The 12053-nt window shown below is 39.3% G+C and overlaps 1 protein-coding gene across 3 annotated transcripts in view; it reads left to right on the top strand.

The window, feature by feature from the left end:
• The window catches only part of ano10a (anoctamin 10a), a 39707-nt gene that overhangs the window by 972 nt on the left and 26682 nt on the right, over positions 1 to 12053 (top strand). The window contains exons 2-13 of one of the 3 annotated variants that reach the window (XM_067602469.1): positions 1669 to 1744; positions 2526 to 2681; positions 2773 to 2970; positions 4742 to 4876; positions 6625 to 6744; positions 7043 to 7227; positions 7404 to 7788; positions 8983 to 9038; positions 9147 to 9221; positions 9583 to 9771; positions 9914 to 10105; positions 11101 to 11229. In XM_067602469.1, the coding sequence (XP_067458570.1) occupies positions 2543 to 2681; positions 2773 to 2970; positions 4742 to 4876; positions 6625 to 6744; positions 7043 to 7227; positions 7404 to 7788; positions 8983 to 9038; positions 9147 to 9221; positions 9583 to 9771; positions 9914 to 10105; positions 11101 to 11229 (1803 nt within the window). In that variant the 5' untranslated portion in view covers positions 1669 to 1744; positions 2526 to 2542. Of the gene's footprint in view, positions 1 to 1556; positions 1745 to 2525; positions 2682 to 2772; positions 2971 to 4741; positions 4877 to 6624; positions 6745 to 7042; positions 7228 to 7403; positions 7789 to 8982; positions 9039 to 9146; positions 9222 to 9582; positions 9772 to 9913; positions 10106 to 11100; positions 11230 to 12053 lie in introns of those variants that run through there. The other 2 variants (XM_067602468.1, XM_067602470.1) reach the window with 2 other exon arrangements.

Here is a 12053-nt window from a genome sequence, read left to right as displayed (position 1 = left end):
CAGATATTGTAAGAGAAATAAACACTGATTTTAACAGCCTTGCACGCAGGTGTTTTCTATTAATCTGGCTGATTAGACATTTTGCTCTGGTTGATTATCACCAAACTAAGAATAGGCCACAGTAGACATTTTAGACATTTATTATAAGTGTTCCAGTAAGTTATGACAGTAGGTTAACATGCACAATGTCAGGAGTTTGGAAGTGAAGCACCTAAATGAAAGCCATCATTCGTTTTTATAAATTGTATTATTTGCACCTGTGCTTTACCTTCCTGCTTGTCAGAGCAGGAAAACCACATGTGTTAATTATAATATATTGCTTTTCCTGTCAGGTGTGTCAGTGAGACATGTCAGTGAGGCAGGATGTGATGGTTCTTAAAGGCAGCTGCAAAGGCAAATGCAGCTGTTCTTAAAGGACCACTTTGCTGATTTTCAGCCTTATCTCTACCTATCTGAATTGGGAATAAAGTGTGAAAAACAACAACATTTTTAATTTTCTATGTCTCTGGGGAGCAGCAGCACAATCTGTTGTTCTTCTGGCACCAGCGCCATCATTTGATGTGTACTTTGATGTAGTTGGGAAGAACTGCAGGCATATCTGTTGTGTTGCCTTCAAGGACCATCAACTGTGGGTCTCCCAAAACACTCTGCCTACTATGTTATGCTAGCAATAGGGAAAAGCAGATGCTAAAATATCATACTGCTAAATACTTTAAAATATCAGTATATTTGGAAGAAAACTAGTTTCATAATATGAGGCTGAATATATTGCTGTTCAATCGGACATAACAGAGTGTGGAGGTGGAAGCGGCCACTGCAGTGATATTACAGCCGCAGCTTCACAGTGCAGTTTCTCACACGGATGGCATCGAGCGCAGTGCATTCTGGTTGTTGTAGGATTCCCCCTTAAGAGTGGAATGGGGAATCTACAGCCTTTTTCTTGTTTTTTTCTACTTATAGGGCACAAAATTCAAAAATAATAATCTGAGGGTGGTAATGTTAGTCTGTCCATTTGTCTGGGGACCCAAAGCCTGATAGGGGCTCATAAAACAGAGGATGAAGAGGACTCCTTTAAGTTCTAGGTCCACCATCAGATCAAAGTCTCCTCTTGTACACAGTAAATATCAAAATGTAATCAGTAGTTTGGGCCAACCTGGAAAAAAATTTAAATTCCAGAGAAGAGGCATGAAACTATAGCCTTATGTCCAATAAATATAAAAATAAATACAATTTAAAAAATAATGTTTTGAAAAATACCTAGAATAGTTGACCATGTATAAAAAATAGATTACAGAAACATTCAATTAATTAGATACATAAAGAATTGCGTGATATAAATATGATTGATAGCATATTGATTGTTGCAGCAGAATTTCAAGCCAGTTACATCCTGCAAATGAAAATAACAACCTGATAGTTTACTTGAAAAACAGACATTGGTGGTAAAGTCGGTTTGTTTAAAATGACCGCGAGCGAGCCCGACACGTTCGGTTGGTTTGTAGTTTCACGTCCACAGCGGCGGCGCTGTTAGTAACGTCGGTGGGTGTGACAGCTGAAGTTTGCTGCGCAGCGTCGTGACGTGGAACATAACTGAAGTCCACCGGGTGCAGCAAGCTTCAGACTTTAAACTACAGTCATGTCGTTTATAATCTAATCTGACTGTTACAGAGCAGTAAGGCCAGCTCCCGCCCCGAGGCTGGATCACAGCTTTCCTGCACAGACAGACAGAGAGACGCAGACCTGGGTGAGTACCGAGCACAAACCTCAGTGAACCAGAGATTTAGACTAGTGTGACTCTGGAGTGAGCACTGTGCAGTCAAAACTATGTGCAACTGCGCTTTAGTGCGACTTCTTGCTGCTTTTACATGAATGTGTGTGTGACTAAATCTTACACGCGTCGCTCCCAGATAAACTCCACCCCTCCCGTGTGTGTGTGTGTGTGTGTGTGAGTGAGTGAGTGAGTGAGAGAGAGAGAGAGAGAGATGGTCAGCTGTCTCTGTCAGTAGGCTGTATCTGTCATCTGTACTAGCCACTGCCCTCACAATTTATGAATGTGAAATAAATCAAGTCCCGTTACAATGAATCATAGTAATGACTCCTCTTGTGATTAAAGATCACTTCAGGACTGTGTGCGCACGTGTGTGTTCATGAGTTCATTACACACATCAGATCTCGACACGCTTTGTAGTGAGCTTGACAGTAAATCTTTCAGAATATTTAATTTAAACCAATATATGTAATCTTATCCTGTTTATCTCTTATGATTCTCATTATGTGGTTTTGTTATAATGCACAATAGCGCCCCCAAGAAACAAAGTGTGCAAACAAAGTTGGGAAATCTGGGAGGAAATCTGAGGATTTTGTTTATTTCAGTTTTGTGTATAATCTTAAGTAACTTTTATAATAATTTTATATTATTAAATCAGTATATCTTTTATAATTCTGATGTAGATATTTTTATTATATCAGTCTTTACCTTTTTTTTCCTTAAATTTTCTCTGGTACTCACCTCACCTGTGGTGCAGGTGTCCTGGGAGAGGTGATGATGCTGCAGGAGCAGTCGGGAGACGGCGGCGGCCCCAGGTTCACTCCTCTGGTGGTGCTGGAGCTGGTCTCGGACATCAAAGAGGAAGCTGTCGCATGGCTGCTGAGCAGGATAAGAGACCCACAACAGAATGGAGGTATGGAAGTCATCTGCTCCCTGCTCATATCTGTTCCAACTATTTTCCATTACATGTCTGCGTTATTATCATATCATATGTGCTCTACCAGGTGCTGAGCTGCTGGTGGAGCAGTTGGGCCCTGGAGTCGGGGCTCAGGAGAAGGAAAACCCCAACATGTTCCTGGTGGGGGCCTCCAGACAGAGGCTGCTCTCCGGTGCCGAGGATGCTGGTCTCTTCAAGGAGTTCAATGATGGATCCATGAGGGGCTTCACCTGCTCCAACAAACATAACTTCAAAGACTTTCAAGGTAAAGTCCAGGAGGAGGCCTGCATGAAGGCTGGTGTGTGGCTTGTGAGTATTTCTGCTGAAGAAATGAAGTGTGAACTAACTGTGACCGAGGTTGCACCATGATGCGGTACTAGCCCATATGCAACCAGAAGAACAGATAATCATTTTTATAGCATCTATTGAGGGAGGTGATAGTGACTTGCAGGATACAGCTGCATATATGTGTATAGCAGACATTTGCAGGAAAAGCACAAGTGCAATTAATAATATTGATGATGGCTGAATGCATAGAATGTATGTGAAGAAATCTTACTGTATATAGATATATCTTATAAAGTCTTCTTGTACATCTATGGCTGAATCCCATTTAGTTGTTCTTGATTCATGACCCTGGTATAGTGCATAATGATTCACCAGTGTGGCTGCTTTGGACGCTTGCCACTGACCCATCAGTAATTGTCATCAGTTCCACCCTTTTTCCCTGCTATTACAAGTCAAAATTTCTGCTGTGAGAATATAAAGCATCAGGCATAAATTTCTCTGATAGGCATTAGAGTTAGGTTATGATAGCCATTTCCATTTTTGGATCTGGTTTTATGATGGTAAAAAGACTCGAATATAACAAATTACCTATTGAATCTTTAAATCTTCTTTCTCTTTTTACTTAGCAAACAGTGAAGTTTGCAAACAGCAGTTGGCCACTCATTTAGCTGATACTGTATCAAATATTAAATCAATTAGGCAAAACTTGAGGTTTTGAATGTAAATCATTGAGTTTGTTTCTTAAATATTGATTTATTTATACTTTTTTTTTTTTTTAACTAAAAATCGTTGAAATCTAACACTTAAGAGATTTAGAAATGACTCAGATTCAATAATTGGGTTCAATACTAGTTTAGATTTGATCAAATGTAATCAAAGCCCTACCCTAATAGACATTCATTTGATGAATGACTTGGAATATGCATGTCCATGTCAGAGTTACCACTGTGTATACTATGTGTTATATAGTAAAGGCATGTTAAAGGCTCTTGGTAGCTTATTGACACATGTATTAAAACACAAGAAGCTTAATCATGATCATCCTTTATTGCATCATAACAAGACACAACAAAAAAAGCAACAGTGAAATGTAGAGATATGTCCAGTCGAGCTGAAACTATAGTTAATCAATTGATTAGTTGAGACAGAAAATTAATCAGCAGCTATTTTGATAACTGATTAATAATTTCAGTCATTTTTCAAGCAGTATTACTGAGTTATTCCCCACTCTGAATCTCCAATGTGAGAATTAACTGCTTTTCTCTGTTTCCCATCTCTGTAAGCAGAACATCTCTGGGTTTTATCTGTTGATCAGATGAAACAGTACATTTAAAGACTTCATCTTGTGCTCTGGAAAATTATAAGAGACACATTTCACAAGTTTAATTTAATTTGTAGGATTTATACATAAAACAAGAAGAGAAATAATGATTAGTCGCAGCCCAAAAGCTCAGTTCATGATTGTAAATGCGAGTGAGTCACTGCTGTTTGATCTCAGCTGACCGAATCATTGCCACAACATTACAGCTCTAACAGCATGTCTGTGCTCCACAATCAAAAGAGCTGGAGGAAAATTGATGTGATGTACCGGAACAAACTGATGTCATTGTACCTGACACACTCTGACCGCAGTATTGGTCACAGTCTGAAATGACTGGCCTCACTATCACAGCCTATCAGCTGTTTAACATGCCTTTGTTGTAAATGTCACAGTAGCTGTCTGTCTCTGATCTGTTCTGTCTCTCCAGGGGATGGGGACAACTTCCTCAGTATGGCGGAGTGTCAATACATCATTAAACATGAGCTGGAGACATTACGAGCCAAAGACGAGACTCACGTACCGGGATACACTCAGGCCAAGCTGTACCCTGGGAAATCTATCAGTGAGTGTTTATTCACCTCCCGCTCTGTCACTGTCACATTCACATCAACTTATTTGCAGTGAATTTAGTGGTAATGATTAGTTGGAGACGTGGACGATATGACAATATATATACCGTGAGACTATATACTGTAAATTTGTCAACCAGCAGAGATATCGCCATAGAGTTTGTACTTTTTTTTAAAAATTTATTTAGTCATTGGGGGAATATTGGATTTTAGTATCATTTTTGCATCAGTTTAATTCATTGGATTAGACAGAAATGAACATTCCCATCTGGTTATTTTCCATAACTGATTCTCAATTAATTTTCCCGAACATTTAAAACATCACAATATAAATAGATATAAATGATATCTATGATATAAAATTATGTATACCATGATAGTATTTTGTCCATACCGCCCACCTCTAATTAGTTAGTTAATCAGTTAGTTGACTGACAGAAAGTTAATTGTCAACAATTTTGCAAATTGATTAGTCATTTAAGTCATTTATCAGTTTGCTGGTTACAGCTTCCTAAATGTAGGAATTAGCTTTTCTCTGTTTTATGTTTTTGAACATTGAATATTTTTAGGTTTAGGACTGTTAGCCAGACAAGACAAACAATTTAAAGACGTCACTCTGGACACTATTATCCTGACATTCTATAGACTGAACAATTCATTTGTTAATGGGAAAAATAATTCACAGATTAATTGAGAATGAAAATTATTGTCACTGAAGTATCTGAGACCAAAGCAAATGTTGCTGAATGATTAGGTTTGTCATTGTTAATAAAAGCAGTGATTATTATAGTATACATTATGCAAATGTCAAATAATCAATAAACAATAGCTACTGAATGCTGAATCTTACTTAGTTAATACAGAATCAACATAATCAATGCTTTTCTCCGTCTTTCTGTAACAGATCATTTTTAACTTCAGTTTCAGCATGTGACAAGATTTTACTATTTCACCATCTATTGTGGCACATTTACATTTTTCCTCCAGTTTATTGTATAGTTTTCTTAGTATTAGTAGTGAAGCTTTTAAGTTGCAAGAAAAGAAGGCAGCAAGACTTTGCCTCCACCTTAGGAGCAGGCTGCCCCCCCCCCCCTACATCCCCTCTGTGCCTACCTCACTCTTTGTCTTTCTTGCTTTCTCCGTGGTTGCAGTATGGAAACAATAAATATGCAAATGTCGTGAAATATTCCCAAAGCGAGATAAGGAAGCAATGAACTTGCTGCGGAGACACGGTGCCTCTATTCAGCGCCTGTGTTTGACAAATCGCATTAAAACAGAATGTAATCATTCTGGACAAATGATGCACTCAAGAAATGGCAGATGAAATGATAGAGCTTTCATGTACTTGTATTTAGTCACTCTGTATTAGACTGTAGGAATTATTGCTGTAGACAGTGCAGTGTGTACAATGGGCTGGCTCCCAGCTATTGTTTCTGTGCCCTTGTTTCAGAAATTAAGCTGCATGTTTATTTAGTTGGGAAAGTGAGTTCAGACAAACAAAAGGAATACAAATGCAGCAATGCTGTTCTCATGCTGCTTAAAAGTCAGACATGTCTTGAAATATCCTCTAAATAATTCACAACTTTTAGCAAACAAAACTTAATGCAACTACCTAAACAAAACATTTGAGTTTATTATGATTTTCATTGATAAAGAAGATAAATATGTATGGTGTGATGATGGAACTAATGTAAACTGGTAATACTGGAAATAAGGTGATGATTTCTTGTTGGTATTTGAGTTCGCAGACTGCTGTCCAAAGGCATCCTGATCCAAGTGTTTCCTCTGCATGAAAAGGAGGAACTTAAGAAACTTTGTTTTTCCTGGTACAAGAAGGTGAAGCTGTCTCTTCAGCCTCTTGGTAAGTGGAAGATGTACCAACTATCTCACTTTTTGTGAAAACCTTGAGAGATTGCACTCACAATTCACATAGTCCAGGACGAACAATCGTTTTGATGTACATACATCTTTAAATACTTGATGCTTTGCCATTTGCCCTCCAGCTCAGCTACTCTTAACTTTGGTGGATGTTTTATTCTTCTTTTTATTTATTTATCTCCAGGTAATAATAATCTTCCCCCTGTTTTTTGACTGAAATGCTCTCAGTGTTCCTCTCAGTAGTCCCACCTACTACTTTATTATCTGTTCTCTATCTCCAGATGACATCAGACACTACTATGGAGAGGGTCAAGCGCTCTACTTTGGCTTCCTGGAGTACTTCACCTTCGCCCTGGTGCCTATGGCTCTCATTGGGTTGCTTTATTATGTGTTTGACTGGGAGGATTACGATAAATACGTCGTCTTTGCTATGTTCAACGTGATCTGGTGCACTGTTATCCTGGAGGTACGGAGACTGATTTTTACTCACTTAACCAGAGTCACTCGGTCACCTGAAGTAGAATTACAACCTAAAGGGTTTAAGAAGAAGAAACATGACTACAAATACAAAACAGTTTCTAAAAAATAAAATGAAATGGTTGAATGTTGAGTAGCTGATTAGTTGAACCTTTCCTTCACCAGTTATGGAAGCGTTTCAGCGCCTCACTTGCCTACCAGTGGGGCACACTGAGCAGGAAAAAGGCGTTTGAAGAACCTCGGCCTGGTTTCCACGGCGTCCTCGGGTTCAACCCTGTGACGGGTCGTCAGGAGCCTCTCTACCCCAACGCCAAGAGGCAGCTCCGTATATACCTCGTGTCCCTGCCCTTCGTCCTGCTCTGCCTCTACCTGTCCCTCTACGTCATGATGATCTACTTTAAGATGGAAGGATGGGCGCTGTCGGTCCACGATGAGGACCCTACCTTCTGGACAGGAATACTGTTGTTCATCCCCAGTATTATCTATGCTGTGGTCATTGAGATCATGAACCTCATCTACAGATATGCTGCTGAGTTCCTCACTGAGTGGGGTGAGTTGGTGGTCATTTTTTTAAATCTCTCTGTGAATGCACCAAATCTATTCTTTGTTTTAGGAAAATCAAGTAGTGCTAAAACTAATAATCCATAAATCAATTACTTGATTGACAGACAGTTTTGATAATAAGTGAATTGTTTAAAGAATCTCTCTATCAGTCAGAATTAACTGCTTCTATTATCATAGAAAAGTCATTATTGTTGGGTTTTTGACTGCTGGTTGGACAAAACAAACTATATGGACTCTGGGAACTTGTAATTTTTCACAGTTTTCTGCATTTAATGGACTAAATAATTAACCAGTTATTTGAAAGCACAATTGACAGATTAATGGATCATGAAAGTCATGTTTAGTTGCAGCCTTAGATCAAAGTAATAATCTCTGAAGTATGCAGGCTACCTTGTTTTGAAGACATCTACTTACAGCTACATTTAAGTGAGATTTAAGGCCTTTAGAGATTGATCCCATCTAGGAGTTTATTTGGCTCAGTAAACTTTTTCTCAGGACTATGAAAGCCTGTACAAACAGTGCAGACTGACATTTCCTTGACTGTCCTGTTAGTTTTGCTTTGTTTAACCTGTCAGGGTGGGGCAATGGACTCATTCATGGACTCATATGAGTACATGTTGGGTGACTTTTCAAGCTTCCAGCTTGGTCTAAGTGTTCTGATCAGTCAAAAACGTAAACACCTGTGAGGTTGTACAGGCTTTTTAAAGAGATGACGTCAATCCTCTTAAGATTTAATGAAAGACCCTGTTGCTTTGCATTACTGGAAGTGTAGGATCCAGTGTTTTTTGATCTTGACCCAGACTAAAGGTCTGATGCATTAATTTTGACAATTCTGATATGTGTCTCACAAGTCCCCCTACTTTATGGAAGAACAATACTAAACTAGGTAGTATTTTTAAACTGAAACAAGCAGAAAACATCCTTCAAGTAACAAGTTTATTTTTGATTGGACTCAACCCAACACAATCATAAATCATATTTATATAAGGAAACATTTAGATTTTTACCTGATTCTTTTTGGATATTGGACAAAATGAATTAAGAGTTATGGAAAGATTGCTTGTGATATTTCTGTAGGTTGAGGAAGGAAATGTGATGTGAGAAACAGAGGAGAGGATCTCAGCAGTTAATTTGTGGTACTAACATGCTCCAAATGTTTTTTTCCTCTCTGTGTATTTAGAAAATCACAGGTTAGAGTCCTCATATCAGAATCACTTGGTCCTCAAAGTGTTAGTAGTGAGTATAAATGACTTTATGTTTTCCAAAACATTGCTAATTTCATCCTTCAGTGGTCAGAGCGCAGTTTAACTTGTCAACACTCAACTTATCATCATTTCTCCTTAGTTCAACTTCTTCAACTGCTTCGCCTCACTGTTTTACATCGCCTTCGTCATGCAAGACATAGTGCTGCTCAGACAGGTAGGCATAACATCCTCCCCTCTTCTCCTGGTTACCTCTCTTCCTTCATCCCTTCCTCTTTTTTGTTTCTGTTCTTTTCGGTTTCCTTCTTCTGAGCTTAATTCTTTGATTCCTTCCTTTCCTGATTACTTCATTATTTCCCTCATTACATTTTAACTTAACATAAACTTCTCACCTTCCATTTATCCCCACTTACTACTTTCTTTCTTCCCTCTCTGTCTAGTTTTTTTTCTGTTCCCCTTCTTTTTTTCTTCCCTTTCCTCCTTTACATCGTTTCATGACATAAATCCTTCCTGTCCTCCTTCCTCCTTGCTCCACCTGGTGTCTGGTGTCATCTTCTCTGGTCGTTGTTTGTTCCCAGAGTCTGGCCACCTTGTTGATCACCAGTCAGATCTTGAATCAGTTCATGGAGGCTTTCCTGCCTTACTGGCTCCAGAGGAGACGCAACAAGAAGATGATCCGTAAAATCCGGAAGAGAAGAACCCTGGAGGACAAGGAGCTTCCTCTGGCCGAGCAGGTCCGACTTGAGGCCGACATGAGCACGTACTTGGTACGCACACTTAGTCTTTTTTTTATTCAGATCAAAGCCTTTGCATGATTTTGGTATTTAAAATCCTCCTTGATCCTCCTTTATTCTGTGGGCATGAGTGCGTATCAATATGTCGGCCTGTACTTCTCTCTCTTTCTCTCAGGGTACATTTGATGACTACCTGGAGCTGTTCCTGCTCTTCGGTTATGTCAGTCTGTTCTCGTGCGTCTACCCTCTATCCGCTGTCCTCGTGGTGTTGAACAACATCACCGAGATTTACTCCGATGCCTTCAAGATGTGCCGTGTGTTCAAACGACCCTTCTCGGACCCAGCAGCAAACATAGGAGTCTGGCAGGTGAGCCACGCAAAGACAGCTAGCCTGTGTGTGAATTACTGAGACAGTTTGCTCCAGCAACTTTAACAGACTAGTTTTGACACAATAAAGGTAGTTGACCTGATATTCTTTTGTTTTAAAGGATAGGTTACAATTCTTAAAACAATAGTCAGGTGCCCATATGAACGTTGCAACAGGTTTTGCTCATATTCATACTGACCGTTAGAAGATTCCTTCCTCCCAAATGCAAGTGAAGGGGGGGGACAAAATCCACAGTCCTCATTTGTGTTTAAAAGTTAATCTGAAGCTAATATGAGGCTTCAGCCATCTGATAAAGTGGATGCCTTCCACATTTACAGTCTTGTTAGTAAAAAAATTCCTCCGTGTGTCTCGACGGACAGTCTTTTCCTGCTCAGCTGCAGTGGAATGATCTTAACAAAGAAGGACTTTGGCACTAAAATGGCAGATATTGACTTTTTTTTTGACTAATTTGTGCAACTGAAGCCTCATTTCAGCTTCAAGTAAGCTTTTAAACACATTTTTGCACAGGAGGAGGGCTGTGGATTTGTCCCCCATTATTTAAATTGAAAGTACATTATGAAGGGATCTCTTAATGGTCGGTATGAACAGGACGAGTGATTACAGTCAGAAAAACATGTGTCAATGTTGATTTGGGCTCCTGATTATTGTTTTAGGACAGTCTTGAAAATGTGTGAACCTATCCTTTAAAGGGCACACCAGAGCAAAGGTCAAGTATTATTGAACATCTTAAGGACAATAAATGACACATACATCCTCTCTTGTTGCCATAGTTAACTTCTATATGAAATGTTATCCGAGTACGCTGTTCCTGAGAATATTATACCTCGAGAAATATTGTTACTTATATTTTTAACAAGCTACAGGGCAGGTTGATAGAGAACAAGGTATCACTACTCTACACTGTGCTCAGCTGGCAAAAATGGTTTCTATTTTTGGAAACAAGTCATTCACTGTTTCTCGCTCTCTGTTTTCAGCTCGCCTTTGAGGCCATGAGTGTGATAGCCGTTGTGACCAACTGCGCACTCATCGGCATGTCTCCACAAGTCAAGGCTTATTTCCCAGAGTCAGAGATGCAGCTCATACTGTGGACAGTGGCTATTGAGGTAATGAATATATACATGCATAGAGAAAGACACTCTCTATCTACACTGTACAGTAGGCCTTTGTGTAGCGGTCACATAACATCTGTGCTATATTTTGCAGTGCGTCAGTGGTTTTCTAATTGTTTTGGTATGACTTATTATAAAACAAGGCATGGCTTGTTTCATACCAGAGTGGCTAAAGCACTAGCAGCCTCTAAGGAGCAGGGTCAAGTCAGTTTGTGTTCAAATTGGTGATGTCCAGAGCCATCTGCAGAATTGCAACCAGAGTCGATCATGGCTACTTTTAATCAATCAGTATCGGATATATACTGTAAGTTCTAATCCACCTTGTATTTTTTGTTATTGTAACCCATTGTGTCTGGGTACAATAGCTGCCAACCCCCACAGTGTGCTTCATTGCCCTTCAGACACGTTGGTGAACAAGTTTGCTCCTAGTCAAAAATAAGATGTTGACACTAGCTAGATGACACTATCTAAAATGCTGTCGGAAACTACAAAACAAAACAATTTAAGTGGACATAGACTTAGACTTAGAAAACTTTAATGTCCGAGAGGCAATTTGTGGTACAGCACAGAACATCAGATAAAAAAAACAGCAATAGTCCAAAATCATCTATAGCAGCCATCATAAATATAATCACTGTCCAGGCAGGCATTTAATGTGCATGTACCAACAATTGTAATAAAAATAAATAGTGAATATACTGCACATCCCCTATGTATCCATGTATTCCACTTCCCTTAGTCCATGTATTTCCCCAGACCCCCCATGGCTACCACATGGGAATAAATGAGTTTTTTGCCCAGTTGGTTCTGATCTTGGT

The sequence above is a fragment of the Thunnus thynnus genome, chromosome 10 (genome assembly GCF_963924715.1).
Source record: "Thunnus thynnus chromosome 10, fThuThy2.1, whole genome shotgun sequence".
Classification (NCBI taxonomy): domain Eukaryota; kingdom Metazoa; phylum Chordata; class Actinopteri; order Scombriformes; family Scombridae; genus Thunnus; species Thunnus thynnus.
This window is presented reverse-complemented; position numbering and strand designations above follow the sequence as displayed.